This window comes from Meriones unguiculatus, chromosome 4 (assembly GCF_030254825.1).
Source record: "Meriones unguiculatus strain TT.TT164.6M chromosome 4, Bangor_MerUng_6.1, whole genome shotgun sequence".
Lineage (NCBI taxonomy): Eukaryota > Metazoa > Chordata > Mammalia > Rodentia > Muridae > Meriones > Meriones unguiculatus.
The window spans coordinates 28,815,571-28,838,049 of NC_083352.1; the positions used below are offsets into that span (position 1 = coordinate 28,815,571).

General features: G+C 37.9%; 1 protein-coding gene across 1 annotated transcript; it reads left to right on the forward strand.

Moving 5' to 3' along the window:
• The first annotated feature begins 18,980 nt into the window (after window positions 1–18,980).
• Window positions 18,981–22,474, forward strand: LOC110544746 (NEDD4-binding protein 1-like). Its single transcript, XM_060383206.1, has 3 exons — window positions 18,981–19,052; window positions 21,284–21,649; window positions 21,875–22,474. Exons 1-3 carry the CDS (start codon window positions 18,981–18,983, stop codon window positions 22,472–22,474), a joined length of 1,038 nt encoding a protein of 345 aa, XP_060239189.1.
• The last annotated feature ends 5 nt before the right edge of the window (window positions 22,475–22,479 follow it).

Genomic DNA, 22,479 nt, shown 5'->3' on the forward strand with positions numbered 1-22,479 from the left:
AGACATTTTCTCAATTTAAGCTCTTTTCTCTCTTATATGACTTTAACTGTGTCGAGTTGATGTTAAATAGCCAGTTTAGCTATTGTTCCAGTGCCGTGCCCGTCTGCCTGTTGCTATGTTCCCTGAAAGATGGTCATGGACTATCCCCCTGAAACTAAGTACAACAATAGAAAAGTAACATAAGACACAAACTGAATTAAACTTTCTAACATATATTCAACTAAGTTATGCCACATATTTTAATTAATGGATTCACTCTTTTCCCCAGAAGAAAACAATCACTATGTTTTCTAAAACTACATTGATACTGTTAGTACTTTCTAATGCTTGGAAACAGTGGTATTTGTTGAGATATTTTGAAGAAGTATTTTTGTAATTTCTGTCAGTTTGGGTCCTCTAGGAATACTGAGTAATTAGAATTAGAAAAAAGTTAGAGGTGAGCATAGTGTCTATAAAAGATAAAAATGGAGAAAGAGAGAAATATGTAGGAAAAAAACTTAAGATCTTGATACTGTTTTAATGTGTATTAAAGTTAGTGAAGAAAATTTGAATTAAAAGAGCCAGGCACTGACAGGAAGTTCTGAGAATGGGTTAGTCAACTCTGCATGAGTTCCAATGGGAAAATCTGGGACAAAAATGCTTCATCCTGGGCAAATTGAAAGAATCTAGAAACCTCTATGAACACAGTAAATGAAAAGAAAAGGGCAATGAGGAGGCGGTCCTGGTCTTGGCCCAATGGCCAAAAGTCAGAAACAGGCAACTGGACATATTCAACCTGAATCTTGAATAAGTGGCTACTGGAATTTTCTTATTTAAACACTATCTCATCTCAAATGTCTAAGTTTTTTTTTTCTGTTTAAGGTCTCTTCAGTCTAAAGGTAAACATATTTGTACCATACAGTGTTTCTTTTTTGTTGTTATAGTTCCATGATATTATAAAATGATGAAAATAATGTTTATTCATTCTTAGGTTGCTTTACTCGCTTAACTTTTTCAATTAAATTCTAGAAATTACATACAATTACGTATTTACATAGTTTTTGTTATTATTATTTGATTGTTCATATCCTCTCTGAAAAATTCGTGCTGAACTCATACCTTAAAATGTAGAAGATTCAAGTTGTCAAAGGAATCTCACTAACTTTGATTTTTTTCAGATCTACTTGCTTCTAGCTCATATTGCAATCTCTGTTGTACAACAATGACTCCTTTTGATAAATAGATGGATCAAATCAATTTAAAATGATATTTTTTTGTAGTTCTGTAAGTCTCATGTCAAATAATTTGCTTGTGGGTAGAACCTATCGCTATAGAACAAGAAGCAGAAAATAAAGCCTCCTATTGTGGTTGGCGTGTTCATGTGAGAGAAACTGAGTATTTTTTACAACTGTACCATTTGGTTTACAGAATTTGTGTTTGGAATACCTTCTGTACTTCTGTTTGTCATTTATGGTTAATGTCGTATGTGTGTAGATTAATTCAATATGCTTATATTTTTATCAAACTTGCTCAAATTATATAAACTTAGAGTTTACAAATGTTCAGATTTAGCCAAGCAGAACCAAGCAAATGTCCACTGCATGTTGTCTATCATTCTTGAACTTTAGGTCTTCAAAATAATTTTGAGTTAAAGCACAGTATGAAGTTTTGTGATTAATATGTGTGATGATTAATGTATCCAAGAGGGTCTTAAATCTAAAATGTCATATCAGTTAGAGCGGCTAGCTAGCTATCACCCAGAAGGAAAGGATACCAGCTAAGTTTATTGCCTGTTCAATTTGCTTTTTGTCTGACAAAGCTTCTTTTATATAATGTACAGAATAGGATGAAAGCAGAGAAAAGAAATATAATGTGAGACAAGGAGGACCTAAAGAGAGGGGTGTATAATGTAGAACTGCCCATGCCTGTAAAATAGAGCCACATGGGAGTAGTAGATCAGATTTGTTCTGGTCTCAGAAAGGCAAAAAAATCATCTTCACACACATAGCCATGGCAGGAATTCACTGGAGAGGTTCTTTGCTGTTCTTCATGCTGGACAAGGCTGTCCTTTTAATTTGACATGATAATGCATGTGATATGCTTAGAACAGTGCATGGCATATGCTAAGCATTATGCAAATGCCATCTACTATCAGACTCAAGAATACTAAAGGGATGGTAGAGAGAATAATTTGGTCTGACAACTCTAAGAAGGGAGATTTATTCTAAATATTCTTCCATACCATTTCCACATCAGGGTATACTTACAAGAAAGTAAGTACATCTCTCTTTCTCTATTTCTCTCTGTCTCTGTCTATGCCTTTGTCTCTTTCTTTCTCTCCTGGAAATACTGATATCTTCTTACATTTTGAAGAAAATTAGAAAGATTGTATGCCTCAGTTCTTCCTAACTCTTACAAAAATTATTTACAATTACTTCACCATCCATTTTTCCAGAGGTATTTAATGTAAACAATGTTATCGTCAGTGTCTTACTCTGCTCAGCTAAATGTAACTAGTCAGACTGTCTGGGAATGCATTTTATTTTCTCTCTAAAAAGCCGAATTTATTTTTCTTTATTAAAAAAGTCTAGCATCACAATTTTGACAATAGCATATAATGCATAATTTATTGAATGTAAGTTTCATAATTCTTTTTCCTCAATACATTTATAGAACATTCAATGAACATTGCCACATCTTAAATTGCAATATATGTGAAATACAAATATTGAATAAGGAAATTAAAGTGAGACAATTTCAGTAAGAATAAGCATTTTCCTTAGAGTTTTGGAGAAAAAGAAATTTGGCTTAATGATAACATAAAATTAGACTATTTCAGTATGTTGTTAAAGTAAGTGGCCATCAGCCATTCTGTGAGTCAAATTTACTCATTTCTATTCAAGATTAGTAATCTCTATTATAACCATGTCAAATAAACCAGAGCATAAACAAATGCCTTCTGAATTTTTTTCTATGTATTTAGAACTCTGAAAAACATACACATGACATGTTACCATTTGGGGAAAGAAACATTATTAATGAATAAGTTTAATATTTCAGATGAGTCTGTGTTCCAAAGAGAGAGGCAAAATGTTTATGTCCTTTACAAAATGTAATATTACAGTGCTGCAAAAGTAAACTTGATTGTGACATGGTTGAGACTTGCTGTTTCAAAATACATTATTAACAAGTGTGGTTACATCGTTGTAATACTTATTTCTTGCATTACATTTTTTGTAAAGACAATATTTGCTTTTAATTGTATTCTTTGGGAATGATGTTATGTAAAAAGCAAATTTAAGTGATTTTTCTTATTCAAATTTAATATGGGTCAGAAAGCAGAGAAGACAGTTTGCAGCATCAACATATTTGGCCCAGGAATGATGATAAAACAGAAAGTGGACCAAAAAATCTGAACACAGGGGTCTTTTCTGAGGCTAATACCACAATCAAGGCCACTGCATTGAGATAACCTAGAACCCCTGCACAGATGTAGCCCATGGCAGCTTAGTCTCCAAGTGGGTATCCTAGCAATGGGAACAAGGACTGTCTATTACATGAACTCAGAGGCCGGCTCTTTGATCACTTCCCACTAATGAGAGAGCAGCCTTACCAGGCCAAAGAGGAAGATAATGTAGCCAGTCTTGGTGAGACTTGATAGGCTAAGGCCAGAGGGAAGGAGAGGAGGACCTTCCCTATCAGTGGACATAGGGAGGGGCATGGGAGGAGATGAAAGAAGGGAGAATGGGATTGGGAGAGGAAGAAGGAGGGACTATAGCTGAGATACAAAGTGAATAAACTGTAATTAATTATAAATAAATAAATTTTAAAAAGAACAGAGAGGAACAGAGGGGAACAGAAGTTGAAGACAAAGAATATAATGGCTAGCCATTTAAGAGCAATTGTAAGATCCTTTCACAATGCCTTGAATTTCCAAAGAACTCATTGTGGTCCCTTCAATCATTCTCCACCAGACAGAAACCGGAAAAGTAAAAAGTTTGTTAAGTGGGTGCCCCATTACCTAACCAAAATTTTAAAAATAAAATCAGAATTTTCAAGTGACATCTCTCTTAAGTTACACAAAAATGAACATTTTCCCATCCAATTTTCATGTGACTGATCCTTGAGTACTTCTCCCAAATGGTCTGACCTAGCCAGCCCACAGAAGAAAAGGAACCAGGTAACCCTGATGGGACCTGATAGGCTAGGGTCAGACTGTAAGAGAGGAGGACCTCCCTATCAGTGGACTAGAGGAGAGGGATAAGAGAGAAAGAGGGAATGAAGGGGGGACTAGAAGGAGATGAGAGAAGGGGTTACAATTGAAATACAAAGTGAATAAATTGTAAAAAAAATAATAATAACTAAAAAAATAAAAAGCAAAAAAAAGAAAGAAATGTCTATCAAGTTATAGTATGACAACTGTAACATTAGTCACATTTAACATAAAGATCAAGTTTTAGTGCAGTGGGGGCTGTTTGAAATAAAAGTCAGTGGTTGTTTATGGCTTTAGTAATTTTTTTATTTAAAATTCATATGCTCCTGAGGAAAATTTTAGTGCTTTTTCATAAATGTTTGGGTGGGAAGGGGGACCACCAATCAGTTGTTAGTGAGTTCTTTCCCAAACTTGGAGGAAAGCTCTGATCCATTAATTTTGTTTTTGTTTTTGTTTTTTTTTTTTATTTTCAAAATAATTTTAGGTTGTTTTAAAATCCTAGTATTGACTACCGAAGATGTTGGATCAAGAATTTCCAACAGTCTTCTCAGAGCCAAACATGATCTGGAAAAAAAAAAAAGTCATGCTCATTGATGGTCTGCTGCCAGTCAACCAAATCCTGGGGAAATGATTCATATGAGAAATGTGTTCAACAAATTGAGATGCAGCACAAATGACAATGCCTCAGCCAGCCTTGTTCAACAGAAAGGACCAAGTTTCCTCAAATAATTAGGGATACAATCAAGTTCCCAAATGTTGAACAAAGTTGCCTATGAATCTTTGCTTCATTCACCCGGTCCTCTCAGACTTACTACCATTTCTTTCCTCATCTTGATAACTGTTTTTGCAAGGTTCCACAACATGCAGGATGAAGGAAATGCTTTTCAAGAATTAATAGAATCCATTAACATGGACTTGTGTTCCAGAAACTAATACTTTTATCTTTCATTGACAACAAATGACTGTAATGTTGACTCTAATGATTCCATTTTTATTAGTAAATATTTTTAATCTAGCTAAAATTATTTAAAGGACACAGTTTGAAACTACAACTGAATAAAATCTCTTTTCATACCAGATTAATAAAATCTTAGTTGAAGAAAACATCTGATTCTACCTTAACTCCATCAGAGGTAAGGTGGAATTATGCTAGTCATGTTGAGACTAGAGCCCCTTTGAGGCAAATTTGTTGTAATTACAACACATTTGGTACCGAGGTAACCAGTTTTGGGAACATTTCAGCAATGGGATGTTTTTCATATATAAGAAAGTGATGAATCTGACATTTAGGAAATGACTTAGGATTATGCTGAAGGGACCACAATAGAAACAGAAGAAAATTCAAGCACAAATATAAAACCATGTGTATCAGGGGTCATTATGTTACAAATATCTCATTGAGGCAATGAATTGAAATAAGAATTTGCTCACCACTCACTTTTTATTTTTCTTCCTTCTTTCCAAGTGCATGTTTGTGTGTGATATGTGATATATACTTATGAATTCATATATATTCATACATATATCATATATATATGAATGCATATGTATATGAATGCAATTTCTGTATGTTTATATATGTTGGATGGTGTGTGTACACATGTGTGCACTCAGAGACAAAGGTCTGAGGTTGACATTAAGATTATTCTTTCCTAATGTTTCCACCTTACTCTTTGAGACAGATTTTCTCCATGAAACACAGAGGTTGCCAATGTGGCTCATCTCCCTATCCAATTTGCCTCAGGGATTACCTGTTGTGTATGCCAATTCTAATCCTCTGTTTTACACAAAGAGCACTTTAACCATTGAGCTATATTCTAGCAGCCATATCTTTCAATTCACTAAACAAAGAAATCAAAAGTTCCTGACACTCTGCGTGGAGTGAACAAGGTCTTCCTATGTAAACATATCCTAACTGTTTGACAGGATTCTCAGAGTACAAATTGCATCAGAAGAAAAACACTATCCCAAGATTACAATAAAGTAACAAAGTTGCCCAGGTGGTCAAAGCTGATTACTGAATAAAAGAAACGCCTGGAGGTGATGTGCAGGTCAGATAATATAGATATGGAAAGATTCAGCACATTCAGTTATAGAGAAAAGGCCATTTTCAAAGCCAGTGATCAGAAGCCATTTTGTGACTCAATTTTTCTTGAAATGTCACTCTTGTGTAGAAAGATTGCAAATTTACTGCAGAAATAGGATATAGACCACATGCCTAGTTCATCTTTGTCAATATTAAATACTTTTAATTAAAGTCTCAAAAGAGAGCTTGAAGTTATATTGTTGAGTAATAATTCACTACCTAGACATATTTTTACTTTGCATAGTATTTGAAAGGATTTTTGAGCTTGCCAGCATGGTGAATGTGTTCCGCCTGCTGTAGGCCATATATTTTGGAAGGAGCTACAAATAAATGTTATTTTCTAATCCAATATCCAGTTAAATTTCCACTCTAATATCATAGTCTCCAATTTCCCTCTCATCTGGTGGCAGTGACACATTTAAAATTATGCTGAATGTCTCCGCCAGTCAAGTTTATTTGGAAAGCTCTTCCAGGTTGATTGGGTCAAATTTAATGAGAATCACTGCCACCTGAGAACTAAGCCAGCAGTATTCCAGACAATAAACCAATTAGGCATAGAGAATATGTCATTTCATTTTCCTTCTAACTTTCCTTAAGATGTGTCTGAATTGTGAAGAGTCAGAACAACCATAGAATAATGACTAAAGTCATACAATAAGTTTAAAAAATTGGGGGGATTAAAATTTAGATTTCATATTTTCTTTTTTAAGAGTATTTGTTGATAAAAAAAAATAATAATAAAGAGTATTTGTTTAGACGGGATCCAGGATAGCAGCGCCGGGAGGACACTCTTTCTGATCAGCAGCACAGCAGGGTCTGCAGAGTGACTAGCAGACAGAACTCTGGACCCTAAAACATACATGATTGTGTTTCTCAGGTGAGAGGAAACCCCATGTTATGGGATTCAATCAGCTTCAGGTCACCCAGCTCAACTGCAGAATAATTCCCGGGTCCCTCCAAGTGCTACATTGCCAGCCCAGAACCTCATGCCAGTGTGCTCTGATCACTGTCCCAGACTGAATTGTGGGCCCCGCAACACCAGAGCCTGGGATTTCCAGTCTAGAGATAACCCCACCCTGCAGGAAGCAATTGGAACGGACTTTAGGTCATCCAGTCAAACCCTGGAAAAGGACCTGGGGTCGAGTGGGCACCTAGCAGCCAGCCCAAAGTGGGGCGCACAGGCACCAGCACATAGTCCTGCATGCGCGCCTGACTCACCATCCCAGAAAGAAATGAGAGCCCCAAGGCACCAGAGACTGAGTTTCTTTGTCGGGTGGAAACCCAATCTTGAGGGGAATAGTAGGTCTGACTTCAGAGCACTCAGCTGACACTCCCTCCCCCGACCTCGTGGAAAAGTTCTCCGGAAAAATTCCCGGGTTCCTGCAGGCATCCAGGTGCCAGCAAGGAGGAGCCATATGCCTGTGCCTGCGTGTTCTACTCACCATCCCAAACAGAAATGCAGACCTCAAAACACCATAGACTGTGTGTCCTTGTTGACAGGAAATCCCATAGTGAGAAAAATATCAGGTCAAACTCACATGAAACCTAGCTCCAGAAAAGTTCCCACAAGCACTAGGTTCTGGCCACCTATGGCATGCATGAGTGCCTTGCTCATTTGCCATTGATTGCAGCTAGGGTACTGGGTCACACAGCTCCAACCTCAGACCCACAGAAGCCTGAAAGCCCTTGGAGCAGCCCTCAGATACTGCTCCAAGGTTTGACCAATTATCCCTAGCTAAACTGACTAAACCAAGAGACTCCCTCATTCTTCACGAGGGCTGCGCCCAGCAAAAGCAATTTAAGAGCAGCAGCAGCAGCAGCAGCCTCTCACCAAATTCAGAGCAAGAAACCCAGCAGCAGGGCAGCCTTCTCCAGGACTTCTCCTGATGAGAGGAGAGCCTTCCTAAACACCACAGTTAACACACAGGTCCATATGAATGAGGTAAACTGTGACAATTCCTAAGAAGCACTACTATTCAACTGACCATACCCAATAAGCTGAGGAGACCTCCTTCAGAACCCTGCCAAGGGGATTCTTCCCACCCCAGGATTCCAGCAGGCAACATAAATTAATAGACAACACCTGACACAGCCAGATGTATAGAAGCCAGCAGAAAAGCACAACCAACAAAAGACAAAGCAATATGGCTTCCCCAGAACTCAGTTATCCAGAGGTAAGTAGCCCTGGACACACTAACATAAGTGAAAATCAAGAAGATGACCATACATCTATGCTTATGAAGAGATTAATGGAGGAAACAAAAAAAATGAGTAAAGAATTAGAAGAAGATAAAGTCAAACAGATTATGGCCATCTGTAAAGAAATACAGGAAGATGCAGACAAACAGTTTGTGGCTTTCAGAAAGGAAATGATTAAATCACTGAAAGAAATAAAAGAAGCTGAGGAAGGTTCAAACAAACAGCTGAAGGAAAAACAGGATAATACAGAAAGACTGGTGAAGGAAATTAACAAAACAGTTCAAGATCTGAAGACAGAATTGGAAAAATTAAAGAAAACACAAATGGAGGAGATATTGGAGGGAAAGAACTTAGGGAAGAAAACAGGAACTACAGTGGTAAGCATAACCAATGGACTACAAGAGATGGAAGGAAGAATCTTAGGTATGGAAGATACAATGGAAGAAATCAATGTACCGTCAAAGAAAATGTTAAATCCAAAAAATTCCTGACACAAACCATCCAAGAAATCCTAGACAATATGAAAAGACAAAACCTAAGAATAATAGGAATAGAGAAAAAAGACTTCCTTTTCCAATGCCCAAAAAGTATTTTCAACAAAACTGTAAAAGAAAATTTCCCCAAATTGAAGTAGAGGCCTATAAAAATACAAGAGGCCGACATAACACCTAATAAATTAGACCAGAAAAGAAAATCCTCCAGCCTCATAATAATCAAAACAGTAAGTATACAGAACAAAGAAAAAATAATAAAAGCTGCAAGGGAAAAGGGCCAAGTAACAGATAATGGCAAACCCACTACAATCACACCTGACTTCTCAACAGAGACTATGAAAGCCAGAAGGGCCTGGATGGATATTGTGCAGACCTTAAGAGAAAACAGATGTCAGCCCAGGCTACTATACCCAGCGAAACTCTCAGTCCTCACAGATAGAGAAAACAAGATATTCAATGACAAAAACAAATTTCAAAACTACCTATTCACAAATCCAGTGTTACAGTAGATAGTAGAAGGAAAAATACAACCCAAGAAAACTAACTACTTTCAAGAAAACACAGGAAATAAATAACCTCACTACAGCGAAACAAAAAGTAACCAAGCACACAAACACACTACCACAGCCAACATAAATATCAAAGAATTTAACAGCCATTGGTCATTAATCTCCCGCAAAATCAATGGACTCAATTACCCAATAAAAAGACACAGACTAACAGAATAGATATGTAAACAAGGCCCAACAATCTGTTGCATACTAGAAATACACCTAAGTCACAAAGATAGACATTACCTGAAAGTAAAGGGCTGGAAAACAGTTTTCCAAGCAACTGGAACCAAGAAGCAAGAAGGAATAGTCATTCTAATATCTAATAAAATAGACTTTCAACCAAAATTAAACAAAAGAGATGGGGAAGGACACTTCATACTCACTAAGGGAAAATTCCATCAGGAAGACATCACAATCCTGATCATCTATGCCCCAAATACAAGGGCATGCACTTTTCTGGAAGAAATATTAATAAAATTTAAACCACACATAGATCCCTACACAATAATAGTGGGAGACTTCAGTACTCCATTTTCAACAAAGGACAGGTCAACAAAACACAAATTAAACAAACAAACAATAACTCTAATATAGGTCATGAATCAAATGAACCTAACAGACATCTACAGGATCTTTCACCCAAACACAAAACAATTTACATTCTTCTCAGCAGCTCATGAAACCTTCTCCAAAATAGACCATATAGTTGGTCACAAAGCAAGCCTCAAAGATGCAAGTTGACTTGCATCTGCTGTATCCTATCTGACCAGCATGGAATAAAGCTGGACCTCATCAACAACAGAAATAGCAAAAAGCCTGCACACACATGGAAACTGAACAACTCAATACTCAATGACAGCTGGGATAGGGAAGAAAAAAGAAATTAAAGTCTTCCTAGAATTCAAGGAAAATAATGTCCCAACATACTGAGACTTATGGAACACAATGAAGGCAGTGCTAAGAGGAATGTTCATAGCACCAAGTATTGGAGAGATCAGGGATACAAGGCACATAACTAAATATAATTAGACAATATACATTAAGCCTATAGCCAACATCAAACTAAATGGAGAGAAACTTAAATCAATCCCACTGAAATCAGGGACAATGCAAGGCTGCCCACTCTCTCCATATCTCTTTAACATAATTCCTGAAGTCCTTGCTAGAGCAATAAGACAATTAAGGGAGATCAAGGTGATACAAATTGGAAAGGAAGAAGTCAAAGTATTACTATTTGCAAATGATATGAAATATACTGGAGTGACCCAACAAATTCTACCAGGGAACACCTACAGCTGATAAAAACCTTCAGCAAAGTGTCTGGATAAAAAATCAACTAAAAAAAAATCAGTAGCCCTCCTGAATTCAAAAGACAAAAGGGCTGAGAAAAAATTAGGGAAACAACACTGTTCACAATGGCCACAACCGACATAAAGTAGCTTGGTGTGACCCTAACCAAGCAAGTCAAAGATTTGCATGAAAAAACAAGTCCATTCTCTGAGAAAAACATAGAAGATGATATTAGAAGATGGAAAGATCTCCCATGCTCCTAGCTTGGTGGGATTAACATAGTAAAAATGGCCACCTTACCAAAAGCACTCTACAGATTCAATGCAATTCATATCAAAATGCCAACACAATTTTTTTTACAGACATTGAATGAAAAACTCTCAACTTCATATGGAATAACAAGAAGCCCAGAATTGCTAAAACAATCGTCTACAATAAAAGATCTTCTGGGGGTATCTTCATCCCTGATCTCAAGCTGTACTATAGAGCAACAATACTAAAAACTGCATGGTACTGGCATAGAAATAGACTGGTGGATCAATGGAATCGAATAGAAGACCCTGACATAAATCCACACACTTATGGACACTTGATTTTTGACAAAGATGTCAAAACCACATAGTGGAAAAAAAGATAGCATCTTCAACAAATGGTGCTGGTCTAAATGGATGTGTACATGTAGAAAAATGCAAATAGATCCATACTTATCACCCTGCATAAAACTAAAGTCCAAGTGGAGCAAAGACCTCAATATAAAACCAGACACAATAAACCTGTTAGAAGGAAATTTGGGGAAAAGCCTTGAACTCATTGGCACAGGAGACAACTCCCTGAACAGGACACCAACAGCACAGGCTCTAAGTGCAACAATCAATAAATGGGACCTCACAAAACAGAAAAGATTCTTTAAAGCAAAGGACACTATCATCAGAACAAAACGACAGCCTACAGACTGGGAAAAATCTTCATAAACCCTACATCCGACAAAGGTCTACTATTCAGAATATATAAAGAACTCAATAACTTAAACAGCAACAAATAAAGTAATCCAATTTAAAAATGGGGTACAGAGGTAAATAGAGAGTTCTCAATAGCGGAACATCAAATGGCAGAGAAAGACTTAAAGAAATGTTCAGTGTCCATAGTCATCAGAGAAATGCAAATCAAAATAACCCTGAGAATCCACCTTACACCCATCAGAATGGCTAAGATCAAACACTTAAGTGACAGTACATGGTGGAGAGGATGTGGAGAAAGGGGAACTCTCCTCCACTGCTGGTGAGAATGTAAACTTGTCCAACCTCTTTGGAAATCAATCTGGCACTTTCTTAGACAATTAGGAATAGTGCTTCCTCAAGATCCAGCTATTCCATTCCTAGGCATATATCCAAAAGATGCTCAAGTATACAACAAGGACATTTGCTCAACCATATTTGTAGCAGCTTTATTTGTAATAGCCAGAAGCTGGAAACAACCCAGATGCCCCTCAGTTGAGGAATGGATAGAGAAATTGTGGTACATTTACACAATGGTATATTACTCAGCAATTAAAAATGAGCAAATCATTAAATTTGCAAGCCAATAGTGGAAACTGGAAAATCATCTTGAGTGAGGTATCCCAGAATTAAAAAGACACAAAGGGTATATACTCACTCATAAGTGGATATTAGACATATAATACAGGATAAACATACTAATTTCTGTACACCTATAGAAACTGATCAAGAAGGAGGACTCTGGCTAAGATGATCAATCCTCATTCAGAAAGGCAAAGAGTTTGGACATCAGAAGAGGGAGAAAACAGGGAACAGGACAGGAGCCTACCACAGAGGGCCTCTGAAAGCCTCTACCTTGCAGGGTATCGATTCAGATGCTGAGAATTATAATCAAACTTTGGGCAGAGTGAAGGAGTACAGGGAATCTTATGAAATAAGGGGGAAATAGTAAGATCTGGAGAGGACAGGAGGTCCACAAGGAGAGCAACAGAACAAAAAAATCTGGGTACAGGGATGTTTTCTGAGCCTGATACTACAACTAAGGACCATTAATGTAGATAACCTAGACCTCCTGCACAGATGTAGCCCATGGCAGTTCAGTATCCAAGTGGGTTCCATAATAATGGAAACAGGGACTGTCTCTGACATGAACCAATTGGCCTGCTCTTTGATCACTTCACAGTCAAGGGGTTGCAGGCTTATGAAGCCACAGAGGAAGACAATGCAGCCACTCCTAATGATACCTGATAGACTAGGATCAGAAGGGGAGGAAGACTTCCCCTATCAGTGGCCTGGGGGAGGGTCTTGGGTGGAGAAAAGGCAAGCAGGGTTTTATTGGTAAGGGTCAAAGGAGCGAGCTATAGGGGGGATACAAAGTGACTACCAAATGTAATTAATAAAAATAAAAATAAAACAATTTAACATATATATGTTAACCATTCAAGGACTTCAAGCACAATCTGCTGAATTTTAATGTGTTTGAAATTGGTGTCCACATTTATGTTAGTAGAACTTAAGGGAAAAAAACACTCATGTATTTCAAGTTATAACACCATAGGCTACATAATCATTTCTTTGTCCTCTTTATAGGTGTCTTCTTGACAAATAGTTGGAACTACCTGCCAATAAAACTACTATTATTAGAGTATAATCACTTGGGCTTGCAAGGTGGTTCAGAGCGCTTACTACATAGTCTGGTCACCTGAGTTTTATCCCAAGTACTAAGGTGGGAGGGGAAAACTGACTACAGAAAGTTATCCTGTGACTTTATGGTCCTCTGCACACAAATAAAATTAAATAAAGCAAAAGGAAAAGTAAAAAAAAAAATCATTTAATTCCATTAACCACTAAACACTGTAGTGTAGCCCCACAATATACTGCATCACACTGGCCACAAACCCTGCTGAGCTCATCCCTGATGAGTAGCCACAGTTTCCACTGTTTTCCAGAACTGTCAAGGAATGGCATATGGCCAGCTCTGAAAAAGATCTGCTCTCCTTTGCTTCTGTTGTGATAAAATAGCATGTCCTGCCAAAGGCCGCCAGCAGAGTCAAACAGTTTCTGAGTGGGGAGTGAAGATTGAAAGAAAATTTCTTAAAAATCCAACACATTACACATGGTATCTGTTTGAGAGGGCTGCCAGTAGAAACTGTCACACCGGTTTGTTCCATAATCCCTTTTCATGGTAAGAGCAAAGCACCTCAGTACAATGAAGGGGTTTATGCAGTAATCAAACTTGTTTACCTCCTACACCTGTCTGTGTGATCCTTACACAAACAAAAGGGAGTGAACCTGGAAAAACATCCTGCTAATCCCTGACTCCAGGTGAAGGCCAAAGTGAAAACATGTTCTTCCACTGAGAGCTCAATGATAAAGCAGACTGAAAAACAAGTGGCTCTCCACAATATCCAAAATCAACTTGAAAAGAAAAGGATTTATCTCATTTTACAGGTTAGAGCCCATCATGGAGGGAACCTAGGGAAGGAAATTAAGGAAGGAACTGAAGCAGAAGTCATGAAGGAATGCTGCTTAGGAGCTTTCTTCTTGGCTTGCTCAGCCTGCTTTCTTATACAGTCTAGGATCACCTGCTCAGGAATAACACTCCTCACAGTAGGTTGGGCTCTTCTAAATTAATTAATAAAGTTAATTTAAAAAATCCTCACAGACTTACTTATAGGGCAATATGAGAGAAATAATTTCTCAATTGAGGAAACTGAGAGTTCTCTCTTTTTAAAAGGGCTCTACTTTGGGTCAAATTGGAAAAAAAAAAGAAAAATCAACAACCACAAAATAACAAATAAAAACCACAAAAAGATGAATGAAAACACCATTAATTAACACAGACTCTAAATCTAAAAGTTCAAAATGTGTGTCTAATTATTTATTTATATTTTATTTATTTATTATTTATATTTTATATTTCATTGTATATTTTATTAAAATATTTTTATATCACCATATTCTGATCACAATTTCCTCCACCAGCTCTGTCTAGATCTTCTACACCTCCCTGTCCACACAATTTTATATCTTATTTTCCTCCCTTTTAAATTACTTTTTTATTTAAAATTATTTTCTCACAATACATTTAAGTCCAAAGTGGTTGTACCAGTTTACATTCCCATCAGCAGTACAGGAGGTTTGGGAAGGTTTCTCCACAACATCTCCAGCATGTGTTGTCTCTTGAGTTTTTGATTTTAGCCATTTTGATGGGTGTAAGGTGAAATCTCAAGATTGTTTTGATTTGCATCTCTCTGATGGCTAAGGACGTTGAGCATCTCTTTAAGTGTTTCTCTGCCATTCTATATTCTTCTGCAGAGAATTCTCTGTTTAGCTCCATACCCCATTTTTTAAATTGGATCACTTGATTTACTGCTTTTTAACTTCTTTAGTTCTTTATATATTCTGGATATTAGCCCTCTGTCAGATTATGGTTGTTGAAGATCCTTTCCCAGTCTGTAGGCTGCCATTTTGTTTGGACAACAGTGTCTTTTGCTTTACAGAAGCTTTTAAGTTTCGTGAAGTCCGATTTATTGATTGTTGCTCTTAGAGTCTGTGCTGTTGTTGTTCTATTCAAGAAGTTGTTTCCTGTGCCAATGAGTTCTAGGCTCTTCCCCACTTTTTCTTCTAACCAAGTTAGAGTATCTGGTTTTATTTTGAGATGTTTGATCCACTTGGACTTTAGTTTTGTGCAGGGTGATAAATATGGCAATTAGGCATAGTGCTTTCTCAAGACCCAGCTATACCACTCCTAGGCATATATCCAAAAGACACTCAAGTACACAACAAGGACACTTGCTCAACCATGTTTGTAGCAGCTTTATTGGTAATAGCCAGAACCTGGAAACAACCCAGATGTCCATCAAGGGAGGAATGGATACAGAAATTGTGTTATTTTTACACAATGGAAACTACTCAGCAATTAAAAACGAGGAAATCATGAAATTTGCAGGCAAATGGTGGGATCTAGAAAAGATCATCCTGAGTGAGGTATTCCAGAAGTACCCAAAGACACATAGGGTATATACTCACTTATTTAGACTTATAAGATATGATAAACATAATAAAATATATACACCTAAAGAAGATAAACAAGAAAGAGTACCCGGGTTAAGTTGATCAATCCTCACTTAGAAAGACAAATGGGATGAGCATTAGATATAGGAAAAACAAGTAATAGGACAGGAGCCTACCACAAAGGGTTTCTGAAAGACTCTACCTAGCAGTATATCAAAGCAGATACTGACACCCATAATCAAACTTTCGGCAGAGTGCAGGGAATCATGAAAAAAGGGGGAGTTAATATGACCTGGAGATGACAGGAGCTCCACAAGGACCAAATATATCTGGGAACAGGGGTCTTATATGAGACTGTTTCTCCAACCAAGGACCATGTATGGATATAACCTATAACTTCTGCTCAGATGTAGCCCATGGTAGCTCAGTATCCAAGTGGATACCCTAGTTAAGGGGAACAGGGACTATTTATGACCTGAACTCCTCCCCACTCCCCAAGGGAGGAGCAGCCCTGCTAGACCACACAGGAGGACTTTCCAGCCAGTCCTGAAGATACCTGATAAAACAAGGTCAGATAAAATGTGAGGAGGTCCTCCCCTATCAGTGGACTAGGAAAGGGGCAGGGAGGAGATGAGGGAGGAAGGGTGGTATTGGGAGGGAATGAGGAAGTGGGATACAGCCAGGATACAAAGTTAATAAAATGTAACTCAAAAAAATAAATAAAAATTAAAAATCAATACATGGAAATCATGTTTTTACCTTCTGCATGTCATCCTAGATCCTCCTTACCTCTCTATCCTCCCAAATTTGTTTTTTCCTCTCTCAAAAATAAGATTAAAATAAAAAAAAACACTAAAATCAAGACAAAAACCACAAATATATATTTCCTTTAAAATAAATTTTTAATTCATTTTGATAACATTCCTCCCCCTCAAAGCCTTTCAGGTCCTCCTCACCTTGCTGTGCATCTAACTGCGTGCTTTTTCTCACTTCCTTACTCTGTCTCTCACAATAAAAGGAGAAATATGAGGAAAAAAGCAAAGGTCAAAACAAAAAAAAGAAACAATAAAAAACTCCCAATAAAACAAAAATACCCAAACAAAACAAAACAGGAGTTGTGCATGTCCCCATTTACACACACACACACACACACACACACATCTGAAGAGACAGCTTTGTGTGAAAACTTCCCTGATTTCCCTTGTGCATATCTGTGAGTATATGTATCTACATGCTCCCTATAGAGCTCTAGGTAGCTCAATGATTCTAGGACATTCCAGAAAAGGATGAGTGGACTTGCTTTTTTAAATTCTCAAATTCGTTCACCCTTTTTTTTTCTTTTTAAGCCTACCATATTCTGAGTTTGCAATCCAGTACATTCTTAGCTTTACACAATTATTATGTCATTAAACACAAATTACTGTGTCATGTTTGTGTATGCTCTTTATACCACTGCTTGGAAATGTGAGTGGTTGTGGTAAATATCTATTGTCACAGGGTGTTGCATGTTTGTATTTTATGAAAAATTGTTTCTTGACACTTACACTGAAATAATCATACCTAATTTAGTCTGACTCTTTGTTAGAGAAAAATGCAGATGTAAGTAACTGAAAAGTAGACATGTATCCATCTTTATCGTTCAAACAAGACAAAATGGATTCTTTGGTCAAAGCCTTGCTATATCCACAGACCCAATAGTTAACTTCTCAGTAAGTTAGTTATGCTAAAGTCAGGAATTTTCTGAAAACTTGAATCATTATCATTTTTGAAATGGCATCATGTAATTATATAAAAGTTCTTTTCATGAGAATAATTATTTAATTAGTGTATGTTTCTATTTCAAATTTATTTAAAACATAATTAAATTTTATTCTTGAAGTGATGACTAAAAAAATAAAATTTTAAATTGTTAATTCCTTCTACCAAATTATTGTTAGGGAACTGTATTTTATAGAATAAAATTATTCATTCCCAGCACTATGTATATGGGTTGGTAGAACATTAAATTTTTATTCTGTAAACCATTTATTTTTAAAATGTTGAAATTAAGTACAAACATGTCATTAGGTCATGGAAGTATATTGAGGTCGTTTAGTCATAACATTGGTGTACCTTCAGATTGTCCTAGGCCTTTGTGAACAAAAGGTGGGTGGGGGTCCTCTGTGGTGTACATGAAGACCCACTAAAGCTTCTTGGCTTTCAGTGTGAATGGTATAGGTGCAGAGCCTGTCTTGCCCACATTCCACTCCCCGTGTTACTTTGGATATGTTTAATAATTTCTCCTGCTTCCTCTGCACAGAATGTAGTTACCATATAATCCTGTAAATTAAGTATACTGTTAAATTCAATTATCCTCATTTATGGATTAGTTTATAAAACACGTTGACTAGCACATTTATTGTTATTGTGGAAATTTAATTTTCCATTTTTGTTTCCTTCTGGTGTGCCATTGGCTTTGTTGGTGTGTTATTTGCTTCCTATGGCAGGTTTTTAAGAACCACGTAATAGTTAATACAAGGGCTATGTTTTATTTTCAGAATGCCCCACCTCCCCTTAGTATTAAAGAAATTGAAAAAGCCTTGGCCCACAACCCATTTATAGAAAGAACAAAACTTAACTTGAAAGCTTAGGAATAGTCAGAGCCTTCATGTCCTGTGAGCTGACTACAGTACAGTTATTAAATTCAGACGAAGGAAACTAACAAAGCCAGCATCTTAAAAAGTCAATGCATCACTGTCATACAGCATGTGTATAACCGAAGCAACAGGACCACTAAAATCAGAACAACTTGAAATCTATTTAAAGTGAGTTGCCTAAAATGTGTCATCATGTATTATCTTTATAGGTAAACCAGGCAGAGGGTATATTTAAAAGTGCAAGGACTAGAATTAAATTCCATGTAGGAAATTTACCAAGGTCATCATAAATTTGTGGATATTTGTGATTTCACACCTGCCTTAATTGTCTTCTTTTTGGTCTTCATGTGGAAGTGGCTATACATCCTACTCCTCCAATAATATATTGATGATGAATCAGTGAATGAAGCTTGCCTCCATGACATATTTAACAGAATGGGTGTGACCAAAACAGGGGCAGTTAGTTCTTCCTGGGATAGTTATACAGGCTTTGAGGAAAGACTAGTCAGGTTCAACAATGGCAGTGACTCTAGGTCTCCGAGGAATAAAGCCAAGCAGGGATGAGAAGTGGCTGAGTCCTAACACATCTGTGAGTCCAGGATTCCAGCTCTGAAGGAAATCAAGGTATAATGGAAAGGTGGACCGGAGAGAAAGAGGAAAGTAGCTAAAGGGGTTTGGAAAGAGAGTGAGTATCACAATAAAGCCCTGAGGAAGAGTCACTTCACAGACGTGAGTTCTGATGATAATAATAGCTTCCAGAGTGGTGTGAGAAGCCATTTGTCCTAGTTTACCTATCGCTGTTTACCATCCACTCAATATATTCTCTCTGCTGCCAGCCTAAGTGTCTGAATCCTATTGACATGAATATATTGTCAACATCTGCTTCTGTTGGAGTTAGATTTAAGAAAATTGCAAGAAATGTCATAGAAAACATTAGCAGTGTAGATTTTTGCATTTCAGTTAATGTTATGTTTTCCAAGCATGGAAGGAGATAAGCTAGTACACACCAAACAGACACACATTGCTCTGTATTACATTTTGAAGCAAGAATAATAGAGGAGAGAGGATATGCCTACCACTTCCTAGACAAGAAGACAAATTACTGTCCCGGTAGCCTTATATAAATGGCATCATGTTTATGACATGTAATGGTTCTGCAAGGAAAGAATTATTTCTGAAGATATTTTATATACTAATGTTTTTAAACACTTAGAACAGATTTAGGATGCTATTATACTTCAGAAAAAAAAGAAAGAAAGAAAAAGAAAAAGAAACCCAACACCACTACTCATTTTGGCATGCTTTCTAGAAAACAAAGAAACAAACAACAACAACAATAAAATTCAGGCCAGCACATACATATCTCTGGAATATCTGTCCATGCTGCCATGACCATGTGGGTGCTTTAAAAAAAAAAACTCTCAAACAGTGGAAACATCCAAAGAAAAGCAATTTTTACTAAACAAAAATTCATATTTATTTCTCTATTATCTGAAATCTTTCTGTATTTATTTTAGACTGGGGGTAAGATAAAATTTAGTCCGGTATAAATGGAAATGATTTTATAGACCTTAGAATACATGTGGACAGAACATATATAATGTTATATGATTCCTCAAGAGATAATGATGTAAACGAAGAGAGCCAAGGAAGTGTATCACACACTCAAGGTCTTACTGGTTGCCAGTGAACATCACAGCCTGTGTAGGAGGAAGACTCAGATTCCAGATATATTTGTTTTGTAACAAGTTTTCACTTAAAGATGCTACATGTGTGTTCTTCACCTGATTAGGAAACTGGATGACTAACAGGCTCATTCATGTAATTAGCCAATTCTCTTTTGTTCATCAAGGACTATGTGAATTCTTGCGGCTTCTTTAGTTCATTCATTAACTTGCATATTGAACAGTAGTCTTTCTTTAAAGAAAATGTTCTATGATGATCTTCACTTACAACATGAAAATTAAAACTAAGGTGAATTGGAGATGTAGCACATTAGCCTGCCCATGCATGGGTTCCTGAGTTCAGTTCTGAGGACCACAAAATTTACAAAATAATTTATAATAATTCAGGTTAAGTACAAAAGCTCTGCTTGGGATCTGTGCTATATTAACAACCTAATGTTAATAGAGTATGTGAATAAAACAATTGAAAAACTGATTCAAATTGTTTTAAGAATTGAGAAAAAATCAAACAAGATCAGAGTTGGCCCACAGTCTGGAGGACCCCATGTTTCACTGGCCCTTTACTTTGAGGGCAAAGGTGGCCCAGTGCATCGTTACAGAAGGTCATTGTGAATAAGACTGAATAGCTCATGGAAGCTAGGAAACAAAGATATGAATATTTTGTGGTTTTAATATTGCAGTCCACGGCAATTTTTTCTATTTGTCTCTACAATATAACCTGAAAGTCAGAAACTGGGGATCAAAGATTTTGATACCAGGAACTTTGGGAGATTTGTATCCAAATTACAGCCTTTTTATTTTTTAATTATTTTTACCCAAACACTTTGAGTGGTTTTCTCATTCAAAGATATGAAGATGTTCTGCCTCACAGTTTACTTTGGGTTGTTTTGGTTCTGTTTCCATCAGCGTAACAAGAGAAGACACAACACAGATAAATAGTAGTCTGTGACCCACTATTTTGGTCACATCAAGGTCAATACAAGGCCATGCCTCTGGTGACAAATCTTATGTCCCTAATTTCCTGTTACCCACATTGCTATAAGATTATGAACATAATTACTCATTTAGATGGCTGGCAGTGAGATAAATCAGCAATGAAATGAACATATCTAATTACTTCTTTTTCTGTCATCAGGAAATTTGCTTTTTTTCCCCATTGAAATTAGACTTTCAAGAGAAGGGTTTTCAAAAGCCCGCGGGACCTATGCTTGCAGAGTCTAAGGATTCTCCCCGTGGAAAGCATTCCCGCTCAGGGGGCTCACCTGAGCCTAAGCCGAGGTGCCCCCCAATTTCTGAGCCGCTCCTGCAACAGCCCCTGCTGTTTCCTTCAGGGCCGGGACCCACAGCATTGGGCGGATCCTCTGAGGACCCCACTGCCTGGGTCACAGGGGTTCAGAGATTTCAAGAGGCCCTCAAGACCCCATACAGTCTGGCCTTGAGAAATGAGCCCAGCAGAGCAGATCTGAAGCATGTGGTGATAGACGGGAGTAACGTGGCCATGGCCCACGGCCTACAAAAGTTCTTCAGTTGCAGAGGAATAGCCCTCGCCGTGGAGTATTTCTGGAAGCTTGGCAACAAAAACATCACCGTGTTTGTCCCACAGTGGAGAACGAGGCGGGATCCTCACGTCACGGAACAGCACCTGTTGGGCCAGCTCCAGGAGCTCCGCATATTGGCTCTGACTCCTGCCCGCAGGGTCTCCCGAGAAACCATCTCTTCTCACGAGGACACGTTCCTACTGCACCTGGCAGACAAGACCGGTGGGATCATCGTGACCAATGATAACCTGAGAGAGTTTGTGACTGAGTCGGCGTCCTGGAGAGAAATCGTTGCCACCAGGCTGCTTCAGTACACGTTCGTGGGAGACATATTTATGGTTCCCGATGACCCTCTGGGAAGACACGGACCTCGGCTGGAAGAATTTCTTCGAAAAGAGCTCTTTCCTCCAGACAGGCAGCTGGTTGTTGACAGCGGCCTGCCAGGCATGAGCACTTTGGACACTGTCATCAGGAGCCCCAGCCCCAGCCCCAGCCCCAGCCCCAGCCCCAGCCACTGGCCACCCCAGATCCACGGAGCCTCTCCAAGCCCTGGGCTTCCTCAGCAACAGCTCTTCACCGCCCAGGTCACAGGGCCCAGGATGCAGCAGAAACTGGCCAGGCCCGCACAGAGATCTTGGGCAGAGACCACCCAGCTGAGGGAGGCGCTGATGAGCATCTTCCCGGACCCTGAGCAGAAAAGGAAGATTGACGAGATTCTGCTAGCTCATCCATCCACAGTGGACCTGAACGCCCTCTCTGGCCTCGTGTTGGATACAAGGCTGGGCTGAGACTG

What these genes read in the sequence shown, in the direction of transcription:
- LOC110544746 (XM_060383206.1), top strand. Translation starts at nt 18,981, where the DNA reads ATGGCAGTGACTCTAGGTCTCCGAGGAATAAAGCCAAGCAGGGATGAG. An exon ending in GGCTGAGTCCTAACACATCT is followed by an intron (nt 19,053 to 21,283) that starts GTGAGTCCAGGA and finishes TTCTGTCATCAG; the next exon opens with GAAATTTGCTTTTTTTCCCC. An exon ending in ACGGGAGTAACGTGGCCATG is followed by an intron (nt 21,650 to 21,874) that starts GCCCACGGCCTA and finishes TCTTCTCACGAG; the next exon opens with GACACGTTCCTACTGCACCT.